This window comes from Carcharodon carcharias, chromosome 20, assembly GCF_017639515.1.
Source record: "Carcharodon carcharias isolate sCarCar2 chromosome 20, sCarCar2.pri, whole genome shotgun sequence".
Lineage (NCBI taxonomy): Eukaryota > Metazoa > Chordata > Chondrichthyes > Lamniformes > Lamnidae > Carcharodon > Carcharodon carcharias.
This window is the reverse complement of record NC_054486.1, coordinates 100,494,560-100,513,471: the sequence shown is the minus strand read 5'-3', so window position 1 is coordinate 100,513,471 and position 18,912 is coordinate 100,494,560. Positions and strand designations below refer to the sequence as shown.

Below are 18,912 nucleotides of genomic sequence, written 5' to 3'. Positions count from 1 at the left end.
GTGTAATACAGTTAAATTACACAGATTCTTAACAAGACTTTCTGTACAAGTATTGAAAAGGCAACAGTCCATAATCACCTCCTCAAAGCATTAAACATAAACAGATGACACACACAGGAGAACCAAATGTGTGCGCATGCGCACACACACAAAGTTTGCAACGCCATCTCACTGTATGCTTGTGTACAACACATTGCAAGTAAAACCAAGAGAGCTCTTGTTCCTGTGACTGTCATATACACAGAATTAATCCTCCTCTCTCCACTGGCACAACTTGATTGAGACAGGACATGGGGCGGTGCTTTAAAATAAAAATATCCATCATCTGCTTTCCTCTCGGGCCAGGCCCATACAAAATGAAAAGCCATGTTCCAATCGATTGTATGATTAATTGAGATTAAAAGGCTTATTCACAAAAGTACTAAAACACAAAAATGGCGTGCATGTCATTGCATGCCAACATAGAACTGCTGTAGAAATTACAGGACTAATAAAACAAAAATACAATTGGAGGTGATGGATTAAAACTGAGAGAAGAGGGTACATGCGTTTAACGTGAACCTAGCTTCATTGCATTGAGCATCCGAACAACAAAAAAGTTACTCCTAATTTTTGACGACAGGCAAGGATACCGGACTTATTAGATTTACTGTCCACTCACATAGCCACATATACAGAAGCACCACAGAATATTTTGAACGGTACATTAAAAATGCATTGCTTTCATTCTGTACATCTATAACCAATGGTGTGGGAAACCTTACGATTTGTTGGTATACCACAGTTGAAATATCTTTACTAGCAAGCTGTGAAGTATCCAGTGAAGTAATGATTTTATCCAAACCACTGAGGTCATGGGAGATGAGATCCGGAAGGGGGGTAGAGGTGTCGTATAACAATTTAAAAAAAGTCATGCAACAGCCTCCCCAAAAAGATCACATTTATGCTAATTCCGTGACATCAGGTGTTCGTTCCATGCGCATCGAGCAGCAGTTGGGAGTACTGCATGAACCACTTGGGCCACATGAGCAAGCACAAGACCATCTTCCCCCCCCCTCAACAACTAGCACCTTCACATTATATACCATTTAGAAATGCTGTAGTGAAAATAGAACACACAAACTGAGCCTCCTTTTCATCTACTTTTTTTGGGGAGTTGGGAGCTGAAGGAAAGAGCGAGGCAACTAATTCTGAACAAAGTGGAATGATTGCATGCAATGGTTACAATGATTCTGGGGTGAAGTAATGGAGGGATGTGTGGCCGGCCTGGACAATTAAATCGTTTGTGTGGTCTTAAGGTTGCCAGCCCGCCAGGATAGGCCTGGAGTCTCCAGGAATTGAAGATCAATCTCCAGGACACAGCTGTGCGCCACCCTGGAGAAAAAGCATAGGTGCATTCAAAAAAAGATAGTCTTATTCTGACTTTTATTTTAATCATTCTGCTTCACCAAATTAAAATATTGAAAACGGGGCTGGGGAAAAAGGCTGTTTAGTTAACAGTCAGCAGATCCGATTGGGTAATGAGTCTTTCTGCTTTCCAATTGATGGAGGGAGGCAGTGAGTCACAAGGATGGATGTGCTGGCCAATGAATGGCTAGAGCCGGCGGTATGGGGGGTGGGTGGGGGGGGGGTCTTCATATGACGAAGCCTCCAGGAATACATTAATTGCAATTGGCAACTCTAGCTGCTTTGGTTCTTCAGAACAAATCTTCCCTCAACCCATCTTTATCACTTTGTCTCCCACACCCCCGCAACCCAACCACCCCCACCTCAATTAAAATCTTTGCTCAACAATTCAGGGTCACACGTTGCAAAAAAATCTGACAATACCAAAGCAAGAGAGTGTGGGTGATTGAAACTTGTCAGTTTGATTTGTCAGTTAAAAAGCAAAAATACTGCGGATGCTGGAAATCTGAAACAAAAACAAAAAAATGCTGGAAAAGCTCGGCAGGTCTGACAGCATCTGTGGAGAGAAAGACAGAGTTAACGTTTTGAGTCCGTATGACTCTTCCTCAGAGTCAAACGGACTCGAAACATTAACTGTCTTTCTTTCCACCGATGCTGTCAGACCTGCTGAGCTTTTCCTGCATTTTGCGATTTGGCAGTTAGTTCAGTTTGTGTGTTCTATCTGGCTGGGGGAAGCAAAAACCTCCCCATTCCATCCCTGTGACCCTCTTTAGCCTAATTAACCTATTAAACCAGTAGTTTCACATTAAGACGGCAGAAAAGTGAAATCGTGAACTAGCTGAATCTGCAACCTGTCTTTCTAATCCAGATGCGTTTTCCCTCTTCTCCTAAACCTCATTGCTTGGTCACTAGCAACCATAAAAGATTTCAGTTAGAATGATTAGCCTCCCTGCTCCCCCCTCCGAACAAAATGGCAATCATATCCAAAAAAAAAACTCCTGGTTAGCAAAGTGAAATCACATGTATGGTTTAAACAGAACAAGGCAAAATGTCTTTTTTGGGTGTGTACACACACATGTACGTTTTGGGGAGGGGAGGGTGGAGAAACAGATGAAGAAGAGAGGTGAAGAACAGTGATGACAGTCAGTTAAAAAGCTTTATTCAAAATATTTATTTATGATCTCTGGATTTCTTACAAGTCAAATCTGTACAAGAACAGGGAGCTCCCTAACGTGAACTCGAGCAATGTTGCTTGGGGAACGTTGGGGCTGGGGGTGGGGATGGGTTGGGGGCAGGGGGGAGCAAAGAGAGCAAACACATCGTGCATTGGGGCGGGGGAGGGGCAGCTATAAAGCAAGACCATCAGTCTTGCTGCAAGATCAAAACTGTCTACGCTCATTTATTACACAGCTGGACTCGTGTCTTCCCTGATAGCTGAATGGATAAGTGCCCAAAATACTGTATATATATATTTATATACACACGCGCGCGCGCGCACACACACACACACACACACACACACACACAGACAGCAAGACCACCCACACTTCTGGCATCAAAAGAAGAAACTTTCCTTTGAAAACTGGAGGGTTAACACTCATTAAAAAAAAAACTTTCCAAATCTCCCCTGCCGCCAGAACAGAATGTTTTCGTACCAGTGAACTGCAGCGTGATCTGCCTCCTTTACAAATTTCTGCACAACACAAAGCTGCAGCGAACTTGGCCAAGAGACTGGGGGAACGAGGGGAACCGTTCGCAGCTCAGCAAATTTCAGGGAATTTCACAGCATAAATCATTAGCACGGTCAGATTATCAAGAGTGGGCACCCCAGCCTCTCTTCCCCACACGTTCACTCACGTCAACGAAAACATTACACAAGCAACCGACCAGGTTTTAAAAATCATTCTCAGCACGCGAAAACAGATGTCTTTCACCTCCCACAGCTTTTCTTCTACATAAAAATGGTTCTCCTAGTTCAGTCAAATTGTGTGTTTCGTCTCCCCCTTTGCAAAACACTGCAACTTAAAAACATTCTGAAGAGACCATGTTTGTCAAGCCAACCAGGCTGGGTTTAATATAAAACCCAACTATACAATGTGTTGAAAGGTTCTCCAATATAGTTTAAGTTGTTGAAATAGCTCAAGCTGTACAACACCACACGGCCCAAATAAAGGAACAATGGCTGCAGGCTTAGCTGTCGGCATGTTCACAGTTCATAAACACAATTTCAACCCAGGGAGAAAATAATAATGAAGATTTTTGCGATAAAAAAACTCCCCTCTCGTGACCAATGGCAAGGAAACAAAACTGGAATTTCAATCTTAAAAAGTCCCGTCACATCAGACCAATGAAGGATTTGTCCCATTTGCTATCCCTTTCATACCCATTCACTCGCTGTCCTTTCTTCTTCATTCATTTCTCCTCCCTCCACCCTTCCCATCCCTTTCTTTCTGTAACACGTGGTTTGTTCAATCACACATCTCTTCCGCTATTTCGTGGGGGTTTAAAATCCCAGGAACGGTCATCTGAAGCTTTCTCTTCTCCTCTTGGGCCTGGCGCAGGGCTGTCTCCCTCTCCTCCAGAAACAGGTCCGAAGTGTCTTCGCCACCAAATTCCTAGTAACGAGAAGAAAAGGAAAGATCAGGACAGTTGCTGTTCCAATGAGAGCTCCAGTACCAAAGCTTAAAAAGGAATGCAATCGGCACCGCTCCCTCCCATCTCATTTTCTTTCCTGAAAAAGATTCCTGATGAATGTTTGGTGCCAGATAGAGTGAGGGATTATTGAAGCACTGCTTGAACCCAATAATCACCGGCAGTGACGGTTATAAAGGCATTTAAGGTAGTGAAACTTCAACAACTTATATTTATATAGCACCTTTTAAATGTAATGAAACATCCCAGGGCACTTCACAAGAGCATTATAAAACAAGTTAGGACACCAAGCCACATAAAGAGATATTAGGTCAGATGACCAAAAGCTTGGTCAAAGAGTTTTGGTATTAAGGAGTTTCTTAAAAGGAGGAAAGTGAGGCGGAGAGGTTCAGAGAGAGAATTCAGAGCTAGGGCGCTAGGCAACTGAAGGCCCAGGCACCGATGGTGGAGCAATTATAATTGGGGATGGTCAATGAGGCCAGAATTCGACAAGTGCAGTCATCTCAGAGGATTGTGGGGTTGGAGATTACAGAGGTAAGTAAGGGCATGGACATGGGAAAGATTTGAAAACAAGGATCAGAATTCTAAAATGAATATCTTGCTTGACTGGGACACCTCCAAGACTGTGCTATACATGGTGGAGTGGGGCAAAGAACACACACTGGGTTAGACTCAGAAGGCATACACTGGAGACAAAAACACTGGTGGTGGATGAGAATAGGGGGATAGGGAGAAAAAAAAATACAGATGAGGAGAGCGCAAAAAGGAATAGTGAAATCAAAAAGGAGAATGGCAGAGGGGTTTTTTTTTTGCCCATTGTCTTCCTCCCTTCTGCCCTTGAAATCGCAACTCCTGCTGGGTTGCTAGCTCATTAGGGGCTGGGCACCCACCAGTTATCTGCCCACACTCGCCAAGTACATCTATTCAAAAACATGAAAAAGGAGCAGGAAAAATAATAAGAAAACAAGTCCAATTGTACAAGTGGTGCATGACATGGCTTTGGCTTAAAATAGTGTCTCCCTTCAGGCAAATATGGATTGAACATCTGACAAATTTACACTTATACAGGGCATCATACAGTGATGTCTATGAGTGCTTCAAACAATGAATGGATGTGTTTTGGTTGCAACAAACCAATTTGGGAGCAAAAAAGAGACCAAAAATTCTGACCCAATTCTTTTGAACTATTCCCCCCCACCGCCCCCCCCCCCCCTTTTAAGATGGTGGAAGCAAAACGCTTAGAAGTGCTGAATCTGTAGGTTGCAGCTTGTGTCGTACGCTGGGAGCAGAATCACACAAAACACATTCTTCTTTATAAATGCTTTACGTTGCTTAGCTACAAGACAATTTGTCAAAAATAGGTGTTTTTGTTATATTTCCCCCATCAGCAGTGGCACTTGCTCCATTCAATTCTTACCTTGATCTGTACAAGGAAATCTCTCAGATGCTCTTTGAAAGATGGAATGTCTTGATTTAGGCTGAACAGACCAGTCACAAAAACCTTGATCTGTGCGCTGGTGGAGGAGGAAACAAGAAGCAGTATTAAACATAATTTTTTTTTATACCTCCACTTCTCTTGCAAATCCAAATAGTGAAACCCTAACACATACCACAATTAACATTAAAATTTAAAGCAAAATACCGCAGATGCTGGAAACGTGGAATAGAAACAAAAAGTGCTGGAAAAACTCAGGCAGGTCTGGCAGCAACTGTGGAGAGAGAAACCGTTAACATTTCAATACCGATGTGGCTCAAAGAGTTCTGAAGAAATCATATTGGGATTGAAACACTAACTCTTTCTCTCTCCACAGACACTGCCAGACCTGCTGAGTTTTTCCTTTTGTTTTGATTACTACAATTAACATTTTTGACCAAACTAAAAACAGGGGTACACTGGGAGAAACTCAGCAGCGACTGAGGCCAAGGTTGCACTGTGGGTGGGACAAACAAACACCTCATTAAGTGCAGAAATCTGAAAAAAGGTACAAGTCAACAGGCATGCTGTTTCTCAAAAGAGAAAAATTAACACCGATTTTAAAAAAATCAGCAAATCACAGCATAAAACCCAGCAGGTTCCACAGTCAGTTTTCTCTGACAAGAGAAAAGGAAAGGAATATTAAAAAAAGAGACCATCAGGAAAAGCAAAAATGGGGAATAAAGAGGAGAGGAAAGAAACAAAGGAATGAGATAATGAAAGATGAAACAGAACACAAAGTTAGGAGAAAGCCAGATACAGCTGCAGTTTCTTCAATCAGTTGGTGATTCCAATGCTGCCTCCACTCAGTTTCAGACCAGGACAATTTGCTCTGGTCTAATTAAAGAGGCAACAATTTCCTGAAATAAATGATAATATCTACAATATTGTTGTTTGCATCAGTTTGAGTAAGTAACAATACCTTGGTGGTCACGTGCTTTAGCTGCATCTATCCAGTGCACACTGCAAGGACTCCAGACAATAGGACCGCTTCATTTACCCCTGTACAACTCGACATGTTGTCCAAAACTCCTAGGTAACCTTAATTCAGCCCCATCGCCATTAACCCAGTTATTTAAATTCTAAGCCCCTTTTCTACAGAGGGGCCTTGGTGTGGCTTCACAAATGAGGGACAGCAAACGTGGGTGGGGTGGGGGGAGATGGGAAGAGAAGGAGAGGGGGACTTAACTGATAGCAGCAGACCACAAACACAGACAGAGAGAGAGAGAGAGAGAGACCCCTGTCCATTTTTTCACCCTGCCTAACCCATAGATTCATGACAACACCTCTACTGCCATCACCATCCACAACCACAATTTGCTAACTCATCATAGAACAGGGAGTAAGAATTTTCTTGGCTGGATGGCCGAACTAATCACATCTGTCTGATCAGTACTCACTCTTGGAGGTGAGGGAAGGCAGTTTTCAACAGGTTGGCCACGAACTCCTGCACGAAGATCTGATTGTTGATATTGGGAGTAGCTGGACTCAAAGACAAAGTGATCTTGCCATCCTCCACTAGGCTGAACATGTATGCCAAGATGGTAGCATGCATCGTCAATCCTAGAAAGATGGAATTAATTTTCAAAAAAGTTAACACAATTGGAGCAGTCAGATCCAAATTGTACACCCTCAATAAAATACATTCCTCCTGTATCCTTCAGCCTCTTCTCCTGAGACAGTTCGAAAGACAGTGACAATTTCTCAATACCTTTCCCTGATTCATCCTTCAATCAGTTTCAGCCACAGCTCTGTAGTAGCACTCTGAGCCACAAGGTTACCCACTAAGGACCTGAGCGCAAAATTTAGGCTGACACACTAGTACAGTAGAGGGAGTGCATTTCCTACATTGCAACAGTGACTACAATTGAAAAGTACTTCACTGGGCTGTAAAGCACTTTGGGATTTGCCAAGATCATGAAGGGTGCTATTTAAATGCAGGTACTTTCTCCCCCCCCCCCACCACCCCCCTTCCACCTGCCCCATGAGTCTCAAGCATGGAGGGATTCATGTTTAGACCCAATCCTACCTTCATGTGAGCTTTCCAGTGCAAGTCACCCAATGGGAAATCAAAAGCAAGGAGCCCCCGCCAATTCTCACACCCACCTATTCTCTACTCTGCTTAATACATAACTCCAGCACACTCTCCACCATTACACTGAGCTCATATCAGTTAACTTAGCCAAGAATAGGCAGAGTCGGAGGGGGGCGGGGTGTAATAAATCCACTGCGTCACCTTCCGGGTCAGTATATCATTTTTATGTGGGGCAGGGCCAAACAAAAGACAAAGTGTCAAGAACAAAAGTCTGACTTACCAGCAGTGTGTGAAGTATCTGTCACCACTGAGAATATGTGTTGGAGAATGTCACAGAAATAAGTTTGGTAAAAGCTCTGGGCAGCTGCCTCTTCCTGTGCAACGTTCTGAAGTAGAGTATAAAGAATGGACAACCCTGCAAACACACGCATCACAAAATCCAGTTAAAACACTGATACAGTCCAAAACCTGTGGGGAGACCAAAAACTAGGGGCCATAAATATTCAATTTACGAGCAGTTGTCTCAAAGAATTCAGGAGAAACTTCATTATCCAGAGAGTGATCAGAACGTGGAACTTGCTACCACAAGGGGTTGAAGTCAGATAAATATGAGGAAGAACTAAATAGCAGGGCCTGCAGACAGGACAAGAGCAATGTGGGAGGAGGCTCATTTGAAGTATAAACATCTAGCTGGGGCCAAAAGGCCAGCTTCTGTGCTGAATACTAACTCAAGTCTTTGAAGTTAGACTCAGGGCAGGAGAGACCACACAGTACATTGGGTGAGGTTGGGGATAGGAATACAAGGTTCACAGCACAACATACCTGTGTCGGCCACGTTCCTCATGGTGTGTTTGAAAGCCCAGATAATGGAGTCAAGGACCAATTTGAACTGGGCTGGAGGTATGTTCAGGAAGGCAGGGAAACAATGACTATTGACTGCTTGAAGAAGCAGAAAGAAGTTAGTCCTGTGCTCTGGATACTCTTCAAAATCCTAGAGAGGAAGACAAAAAAATTAAGTACTTGAAATTTTATATAATTTAAATCTTTGTACAGTCTGCAAGTGGCAAGTAATATTTTATCGCCACAATTTTAAGTTTTAAATTAGACCTCTAATTAATTGGTAGCCTGTTCCTGTTAATTCAAATCTGAATTAATTTGAATTACAGTACATTTTGAACTTCTTAGTGCAGAAATAATTTGGACTAACAGAAGCTAGCAGACAGGAGAGCTTCCAGTCTGGTCTCGTACTCAATACATAGCCAAACACTCCAGTGGCATATGAATATTAAGCTAAGATTCTAAAATTGTATAAATAAATACGTACGATGTTGAGCTTCCAATTTCATCAAAGGAGCAAGGATGAAAACTACTTAGCACTGGAAGGTGGTGAATGTTTGGAACAGACTGGTGAAGTAGTGGTTACATATAGTATCCAAGACAATGAACTGGATAGATATTTGACACAAAGTAATGAGAGGATGAGAGAGGTGGAGTGCATTACACTTTTCCAGCTTTGGGATTGGACCACCACGAGCACTTCCAGCCCTCCACTTCCCCGTGTTCCATGCTAGACCCTGATGGGACCTGTGACTAGCGACAGCTACGCAGCAAGTATGACAACTCAAGTACCCAAGATACCGCGGAGGCCAGACATCTCAAATAAAAACAGAAAATGCTGGAAAAGCTCGGCAGGTCCAGCTGCAACTGTAGGGAGAGAAACAAAGTTAGCGTTTCAAGGACTCTTCTTCCGAAGAAAGGAGGGTCATAAACAGACTTGAAACGTTAACCCTGTTTCTCTCCACAGATGCTACCGGACCTGCTGAGGTTCTCTAGCATTTTCTGTTTTTATTACCCAAGAAGGATTAAATAGGTTTAAATCTCAGTACCACAATGGCAGGGAAGTGGGGAGCATTTTAAAAACTCAACAGATCATCTTTGAGGCAGTACTAGTCACAAAAAGATGGGGCTACTAACCCTTACTTTTCAAGTGCAAGGTCATGCATTTCCTACACTCATTATAGCTATTGGCTCTTCGAACTAAGGCGACACTGTTCACTGTGTTATGAGATGTTTCATGCAACTAATCCACAGCTGCCAGAAACAGGTATTGAAATTATCCAAACCTGTTTCATGTAGGAAAAGCTGGAGATGCTCAACTCGTCAGGCTAGACTGGGCTGGACTCAGAATACAGATTCCAGGCTGAAAGGTTAGTGTGCTAATCCATCGGTACCATCACAATTCCCCCAACAAATATCTTATTTACAACACCCACTTAGAAGGGAAAATTATAAAAACAAAAAAGTTATTTCAAACAGATGGGCCAAAATGAAGTTACATGGTCAGGCTTGTGATGAGACAAGAGCAGCAAGAACGTCTTAAATGTGCTATGAAACCATAAAAATGAGGAAATGCAAAGCAATATACCCAGAGGGTTATTATATAATCACAGGATCCGACTCCACACTTGCAGCAAATTTATGCAATAAAACAGCTCATTGATTTTAAAATAAAAAAAATACATTCATGGGATGTGGGCTTCGCTGGCTGGGCTAGCATTTATTGCCCGCCCCTAATTGCTCTTCAGAAGGTGGCGGTGAGCTGCCTTCTTGAACCGCTGCAGTCCATGCGGTGTACGTACACCCACAGTGCCGTTAGGAAAGGAGTTCCAGGATTTTGACCCAGTGACAGTGAAGGAACGGCAATATATTTCTAAGTCAGGATGGTGAGTGACTTGGAGGGGAACTTCCAGGTGGCGGTGTTCCCATCTCTCTGCTGTCCTTATCCTTCTAGATGATAGTGGTTGTGGGTTTGGAAGGTGCTGTCTTAGGAGCCTTGGTGAATTCCTGCAGTGCATCTTGTAGATGGTACACACTGCTGCCACTGTGCATCGGTGGCAGAGGGAGTAAATGTTTGTGGATGTGATGCCAATCAATGGGTTGCTGTGTCCTGGATGGTATCAAGCTTCGCGTGTTGTGGGAGCTGCACTCATCCAGGCAACTGGAGAGTATTCCATCACACTCCTGATTTGTGCCTTGTAGATGGTAGACAGGCTTTGGGGAGTCAGGTAGGGAGTTACTCGTCGCACGATTCTTAGCCTCTGACCTGCTCTTGTAGCCACTGTATTTATATGGCTAGTTTCTGGTCAATGGTAACCCCCAGGATGTTGATAGTGGGGTGATTCAGTGATGGTAATGCCATTGAATGTCAAGGGGCGATGGTTAGATTCTCTCTTATTGGAGATGGTCAATGCCTGGCACTTGACGCGAATGTTACTTGCCACTTGTCAGCCCAAGCCTGGATATTGTCCAGGTCTTCCTGCATTTGGATACGGACTGCTTCATCCGAGGAGTCGCGAATGGTGCTGAACACTGTGCATCAGTGAACATCCCCCTTCTGACCTTATGATAGAAGGAAGGTCATTGACAAAGCAGCTGAAGGTGGTTGGGCCAAAGACACTACCCTGAAGAACTCCTGCAGTGATGTCCTGGAGTTGAGATGACTAACCTCCAACCACAACCATCTTCCTTTGTGTTAGGCATGACTCCAACCAGTGGAGAGTTTTCCCCCTGATTCCCATTGCCTCCAGTTTTGCTAGGGCTCCTTCATGCCACACTTGGTCAAATGCAGCCTTTATGTCAAGGGCAGTCACTCTCACCTCAACTCAGGAGCTCAGCTCCTTTGTTCATGTTTGAACTAAGGCTGTAGTGACGTCAGGAGCTGAGTGGCCCTGGCAGAACTCAAACAGAGCGTCAGTGAGGTTATTGCGAAACAAGTGCTGCTTGATAGCGCTGTTGATGACCCCTTCCGTTACTTTACTGATGATCAAGAGTAGACAGATGGGGCAATAATTGGCCGGGTTGGATTTGTCCTGCTTTGTGTGGACAGGACATACCTAGGCAATTTACCACATAGCTGGGTAGATGCCAGTGTTGTAGCTGCAATGAAATAGCTCGGCTCGGAGCACGGCAAGTTCTGGAGCATAAGTCTTCAGTACTATTGCCAGAATATTGTCAGGGCCCATAGCCTTTGCAGTATCCAGTGCCTTCAGCTGTTTCTTGATATCACATGGAGTGAATCGAATTGGCTGAAGTCTGGCATCTGTGATTAGGGGGACCTCAGGAGGAGGCCGAGATGGATCATCCACTCGGCACTTGTGGCTGAAGGTTGTAGCAAATGCTTCAGCCTTATCTTTTGCACTGATGTGCTGGGCTCCTCCATCATTGAGGATGGGGATATTTGTGGAACCTCCTCCTCCAGCGAGTTGTTTCAATTGCCCACTGCCATTCACCACTGAATGTGGCAGGACTGCAGAGCTTAGATCTGATCCATTGGTTGTGGGATCGCTTAGCTCTGTCTATCACTTGCTGCTTATGCTATTTGGCGTGCAAGTAGTCCTATATTATAGCTTCACCATGTTGACACCTCATTTTTAGGTATGCTGGTGCTGCTCCTGGCATGTCCTCCTGCAGTTTTTGAACAGGGTTGAACCCCTGGCTTGATGGTAATGATGGAGTGGGGGAAATGCTGGGCCATGAGGTTACAGATTGTGTTCGAGTGCAATTCTGCTGCTGCTGATGGCCCAAAGCATCTCATGGAACAACCTGGAGCTGCTAGATCGATTCAAAATCCATCCCATTTAGCACGGTGGTTGTGCCACACAGTACAATAGAGGGTATCCTCAACGTGAAGGCAGGACTTTGTCTCCACAATGTGCGATACTGTTATGGACAGATACATCTGCAGCAGGCAGGATGGTGAGGATGTGTTTAAGTGTGTTTTTCCCTCTTGTTGGTTCCCTCACCACTTGCCGCAGACCCAGTCTAGCAGCTACGATCTTTAGGACTTGGCCAGTAGTGGTGATGGACATTGAAGTCCCAAACCCAGAGTACATTCTGCACCCTTGCCACCCTCAATTCTTCCTCCAAGTGGTGTTCAACATGGAAGAGCACCGATTCATCAGCTGAGGGAGGGCTGTACGTGGTAATTGACAGGAGGAGGTTTCTTGCCCATGTTTGACCTGATGCCATGAGACTGGAGTCAATGTTAAGGACGCCCAGGGCAACTCTCTCCCAACTGTATACCACGGTGCTGCCACCTCTGCTGGGTCTGTCTTGCCAGTGGGACAGGACATACCCAGGGATAGTGATGGTGTCTGGGACATTATCTGTAAGATATGATTCCTTGAGGGTGACTATGTCAGGCTATTGCTTGACCAGCCTGTGAGAGAACTCTCCCAATTTTGGCACTAGCCCCAGACGGAGGCAGGGTTGACAGGGCCAAGTTTACCGTTGTCGTTTCTGGTGTCTCGGTCGATGCCAGGTGGTCCGTCCAGTTCCATTACTTTTTTGAGACTTTGTAGCGGTTTGATGCAACTGACTGGCCATTTCAGTAGGCCAGACCAGGTAAGGATGGTAGATTTCCATCCTTAAAAAGGACATTAGTGAAACAGATGGGTTCAACTATCGACTATCATTTCATGGTCATCATTAGGCTTTTAATTCCAGATTTTTACTGAATTTAAATTTCACCACCTGCTGCGTCAGGATTTGAACTTGGGTCCCTAGAGCATTACCCTGGGTCTCTGGATTACTAGTCAGCGACAATACCACATCACCTTCACTCGGATAAATATTCATTCACTAGGGCTCTGTAAATATTTTGCTTTATATTATAAAAAGTATAAAATATTTTCTTCGGTGTCATAATTCAACGGTACTTGATACAATGAACATCAGCTGTGACAATTTAACATATTTCCCCCCTCCCCCTTTGCTCATTATCTCGTGAGGGCAGTGACTCGATGGAGATAAGGTTCCAGTGTTGGGAAACATCTGGGGACAGATCCCATAAGGCCATCCTACACTGCTCAGGCTAGAGAGCGGACTGGGCTACTGGAGGTTTTTGCTTTTTTAAAAATCAGTCGAGTCCAACCCTGCTCCGACCTAATGTTCATGAAGATTCACATCCCGTGCAGGTAAAGGGATCACGGAATCAGAATCAGAATCAAAAATTCTAGCCAGCACAGACAAGAGATTGAACAGATATCCTTATGCAAACTGAATCTCTCTTCTCTCTACAGGATTGCCTCTGTAATCTTGAAAACCACGTTATGAGAGATTATAAACTAGAAACTATGGGAAAATACAATTTTAGTGAACTTCATATTTTACTAGTTAAGTGAGACCTAATTGCTGGTCAAACCTGCCAATCCAAATTGATTTTGCTTTTAAATCGACGCCTGGATCAGAACTGTTAATTTAACATACTTATACATACAAAGAGACACAGGCAGCCTTCAACTAGCACAGAGACAGACCATTAAAACATGCTATTTAAAAAAGGATTGACAGAGGCTACACTGGAAACTGAGCAGGGCAGGAAATTAGTCCCAGCCCCTGAACTAACACTATGCTGGGGAGACTAATACTTTCCTTCAACTCTGAAAATGATGTAGATTATACACGACAGGCAGTAAAACCCCCTACAATCAGACCGAAAATTACCTTGTTGATCATATCCAGAGTGCACTCAAACAAGGCGTCGAAGATCTGGGGGACCTCTGCAGTAATGTGATTCTCCAGTTTGTTCACTATGGTGGCCATTGTACTCAAAACTTCTGGCTCACGGGCTGCAGGGACATTCCTCTGGTAGTCGATCAGCACTGCGTCAAGCAGCGGGGGGACAAAGTTTTCTGCAACCTGAAAAAAAGTCACGAGGCAGGACAGTGAGGGCAGAGCTATTGTGTTTGGGTAACTTGGCAGGGTGTCTCCATTTCCTTTTCTTTGTTGATAAGGATAATAGAACTAAATCCCAGGGTCACAGCAGTGGGAAATGAGACTAGGTGCAAGTGCAGCATATCCTTGGCACCAGAGCGTGAGAAAGAAAAGAGGGGGAAAAGGTCAAGTTTGGTGTTCCTTTTAGTGCCTGATGCTGACTGTAAGTGGACTGCCATACCTTCTCACCAGAGAGACATCAACCTCTGATATGTCAAAACTTCTTCAGCCCACCATAAGACTAAAGCCATCATCTTCAGTACCCACCCAAAAATTCTACCTCAACAACTGTCAACACCCCTTTGTCCTTTTGCCTATGACATCTTTGGCAATCTCTTCTTTGCCTCCACCTATTAGTGGCCCTCTATCCAGCTCTACCTGTCCCACCCCCCTCAACCAGCTTATATTTCATCTCATTTCTATTTTTCCTTAATTCTGAAGAAGAGTCAGACGGACTCGAAAAGTTAACTGTGTTCCTCTCTGCAGATGCTGTCAGACCCTGCTGAGTTTTTCCAGCTATTTTTGTTTTTGTTTCAGATTTCCAGCATCCGCAGTATTTTGCTTTTACCAAAAATTCTACTTCTTGAACAGATTCCATCCCCCTCTCTGCTTAACGTCCCCAGTTCAGTCATGTTATTTGTAACCCAGTGTTGTATTCAGCCCAGATCACACATCACAAAGGCAATAATTTACATAACATTCCTATTGCTGCTTCTTAGCTCAGCCCTGTTGCTGCTGAATCACTTCATAACATAGCTTTGTCACATCCAAGCTCCACTATAATGCTATCCTGCCCCCCTTCCTCCTCAAACTCCAACTCACCCAGAACTATCACAACAGGTTCTGCTTGGTAACTACTCCCAACTTGCTGAACTTCACTAGCTCCCCGACACCCACAAATTAAAATAAAGGCATTTTCAAACCTCTAAACTGCCTAGTCCTACCTTAACATTGAAATCTCCTTCAGCCCTATATCCCAACAGAGCAAACTATTCCTCTGACTCTTGCCCTTTTGTACAATGCTTCCCCCCACCCTGCCCCCACCCCAAACCCAGCCGAGAGCCTAGAATTGTTTGGGTACCCTCCTGAAATTTTCTTCCTTAACTCACTCTCCTCCGTTAAAAACAAATGCTCTCGAAATCCACCTTCGTGACCAAGGTCCCAGGTATTCCTCCTAACTTCTCTCTTGCTTCCTTCACGGCCCCCAGTGAAGTATTCCTGGGACATTCCTTGGCAGATTCTTTATCTAAATGCAAGTTATAAGTGAAAGCAGATAGCAGTTCAAGTAGGGCGAGGAGGCACGAGTCTAAAGGCGAGGCCAACAAGCATAGCTTAAAGATAGGAAACTCTTCACGCAATAAAAGAACACGTTCAAAACAGGCTGCGAGTAGGGCAACAGAAACAAACCCTTTTAAAAATAAAAGGAGTTCAAATGGAAGGGGAGCGTAGGGTTGTTCTGGATACATGAGCACAGTTGTGCTAATTGTACTCACCAGCTGTGGATCTGAGGACCGGCTCACCCAGCCAGATATCAGCTTCAAAGTCTCTCTCTTTACTGTTCTCATGCTTTTGATTAATGGTTGCTTGGTAACAACTTCGCCTAATGGGTAAAATAAATATACAAGTAGATTACAAGTAGTCACCAGGGTCATTCACTAGACTATACAAAGCATGGACAGTGATGTTGCCCATTCTTGTCTTTTTTGCATGGCCTCTCTCTTTGCTACACTGCAAGAGATGACAGTGGGATGGGAGAGAGAAGAGTGAGAAGGGGGTCATTTTATTCAGCAATTTGATTTGCTCCTCTTGAGCTCTCAAATGTGACCCATCTTCCCTGGTTGGTAAGGAACCCAGCTTCAGACCGAGTTGCGCCACAGACACCGCAAGAGGTGCCACGGAGTTCTTTGCCCATCACCGCCTTACAGCAACAATTCATTGTACAGCACAACAAGCTGCAACCTGTTGATGAGACCAAAAGATGACAAGTGTCATGCAGCTTTGATTCAGGTGGCTGCTGGGAGCAGACAAAACATGTGAGGGAATACCAGCTGCTTTGAGATAAAGGCCTATTACACAAGAAACCATAGGCACGAAAATATCACACACTGGCCTCATTTCCGAGGATCCTAATGCATTAGCAATAGGACATCAGAGATTTAAAATCCTCTCTTACTTCTGACGCTAGGGGTGCAATGGGAAGGGGAAAAACAGGAGAAATAAAGGCACGGTACACCTTATCTGCAACATTTCAAATGCATAACCTATCATGCTCAACTCCAAGTCTACGTAAACATGAAAAGTGGCTGATTGCTAAAGAATTCTTATAGGAAACTCCATTATTTGGCTTCCCAAACCAGTCCACTCCAAGCTTATAATCATAAAGCTTGTTGGATATCAAAGCTCTCCTTTCCCAACTGGATAAGCCTCCAATTTTTGGTAAAGCCATGAAATACAGATTTTTTTAAAATATAGAAGTTATTGAAGGAAACATAGGGTCAGGAATAGGCCATTCTGCCCCTCAAATATGTGCTGCCACTCAATTAGATCATTACTGATCTGCATCTTAATTCCATCTACTTTGGTTCAGTAAACTTTAGATTTTTGAGTTATGTGCACTACCAACCTCAGTTTTGAAATACCCTGTATTGAATTGACCCTCAACAGCCTTCTGGGGGAAGCCTTTTGCTCTGGAAAGAAGAAAATCTTGGAAAAATCTGCTTAAACATTCAATCCCTCCTGCTCCACGCACCCCCCCGAAAGAAATGACTAGTTACCATTTGCCTGGATGGCAGCCGAGATGTTCTCACTCAAACACTTGTACACATTGAGCATGTCCAGGTATATTCGTCCTAGCTGAATAACAAATGGGTGTCCAACTGCCTTGCAAGCCCTCACGTTAGTCTTCAGGATACTCCCGAGCTGTTTCACTGTCTCCGCATCCTTCAGAATGTCCACGTTCTTTGTAAAATATGATGTGCATAAATGGAATTTGTATCTATCAAGGTGACAAAATGCTCTAAACACTTTTCATTGCACCTTAAAACGCTCTATATTTCCTGCTTCTCCCCTCCCCACACTTTCTACTGCAGTTGAACGGGGGGAGGGCAGACAGCATGTAATGTGTGCGACTCTCTCTTCATGGCACTCGTGCTGGACACTGCTAAACTGATGTCCTTTCACTCTCAATACGCATACAAGAAAGCATCTATCCTCCATCTGCCTTACTCATACAACAAGCTTGAGAACACAAGGAGCTCAGGTCAAAAGGAAAAAGGGATGGGTACACAGGGGGGAAGGAAACTTAGTATCCCCTCCAGAATTTACAATTATTGACTTCCGAAGATGCTATTCTCTTTTCTCCCATGACCACAGGAGAAATGACACCCAATCTGCCAATGATGCCCAGTCACACATTAACTGATGCAGGAGTGCAACATTCAGAGGGCTTTGTTCTCTCTCCCACCCATGAGGTGAGACACGGCAGAACATGGAGTTCTCAGAGCCAGGGCTCTGAAATAGATGGTCTCAATCTTGGTGATAAACAAGTCCATGTCAACTGTTTGAAGATGAGATTGGAGTTTTATGGTTGGAGGGAATGGGGAAAATGAGCCACAACTTATTATCAGCCCTAGATGATAACTGTAGAGATAAAGGAAACAGAAAAAGGATATTTACTGCCTTATAACTTTTTTTTAATGTCTTAGTGATTGGAATTGTTTACCCTGCTAAAACCAAATATTTGAATTTTGATTTTATGCTCATTTCCAATTTCAGACATTTATATCCTCAAATCTTTTATGGAAAAATATTATAACAGAGCGTTCCCTTAAATTATTTAAATGAACTCAATGACCCAACATAAAAGGAAGACAACCCAATAAGACGTGCAGGTTTCTAATTAAATGAATAATGAATTGACCTATCCATCAGTTATATAACTCACCTTTGTTGCTTGCTGAATAATGCTGTCCCACACCTGATTAGGCAAAAGCATGTATTTCTCAATCAGATGCTCCTGGACAGTTTGATCAGTTTGAGCTCCAATCATGTAACCAACTGCTTCATAGAACGTGTGTACCTGAAATTTGAAAGAAATTCTTAATTTTCCTTCGGAGTTAATAAGCTGGAGGCCGAGCTTCAGATACTATGATGTATAGGGAGGGGACACTTTGTTCCAGAAGACAGTCGCACCCTTTAGGCTAGAATCTTTTGATTTGGTCCATGGTCAGGGGCTGGAGGGTGTGACTGTGAGTGAAGCAGGCATGGGGATCAAGGAGGTGAGAAGTGGAAGAACTTCAGCTCTTGCAATTGTCCAACAGGGGATGGAAACAAGGGCTGCAGGGTGGATAAGTGACCACTGGCCATGACACCATGGTACAGGAAGCTATTCAAGCAGGGGGGGGGGGGGGAGGGGGTGCGCGCGCGCACAGTGGGAGTAAATAGGAACATAGTGGTAGTAAGGGACAGCATAGTCACAGGGATAGACACTGTTTTCTGCAGCCAAGAGCAGGAGTCCAGACAGCTCTTCTGTCTGCCTGGTGCCAGGGGGGGCTCCGGGACATCAGCTCTG

At 44.0% G+C, this 18,912-nt stretch overlaps 1 protein-coding gene across 3 annotated transcripts in view; it reads right to left on the bottom strand.

Moving 5' to 3' along the window:
• Positions 1 to 3,454: 3,454 nt before the first annotated feature.
• Positions 3,455 to 18,912, bottom strand: part of LOC121292285 (exportin-1-like) — a 58,057-nt gene continuing 42,599 nt past the window's right edge. For all 3 annotated transcript variants that reach the window (XM_041214133.1, XM_041214134.1, XM_041214135.1), the window contains exons 17-25: positions 18,286 to 18,420; positions 17,117 to 17,300; positions 15,836 to 15,942; positions 14,073 to 14,267; positions 8,391 to 8,559; positions 7,849 to 7,983; positions 6,934 to 7,096; positions 5,477 to 5,573; positions 3,455 to 4,022 (exon numbers count right to left, since the gene is read on the bottom strand). In XM_041214133.1, coding sequence (XP_041070067.1) covers positions 3,876 to 4,022; positions 5,477 to 5,573; positions 6,934 to 7,096; positions 7,849 to 7,983; positions 8,391 to 8,559; positions 14,073 to 14,267; positions 15,836 to 15,942; positions 17,117 to 17,300; positions 18,286 to 18,420 — 1,332 coding nt within the window. In that variant the 3' untranslated portion in view covers positions 3,455 to 3,875. The remainder of the gene's footprint in view (positions 4,023 to 5,476; positions 5,574 to 6,933; positions 7,097 to 7,848; positions 7,984 to 8,390; positions 8,560 to 14,072; positions 14,268 to 15,835; positions 15,943 to 17,116; positions 17,301 to 18,285; positions 18,421 to 18,912) is intronic.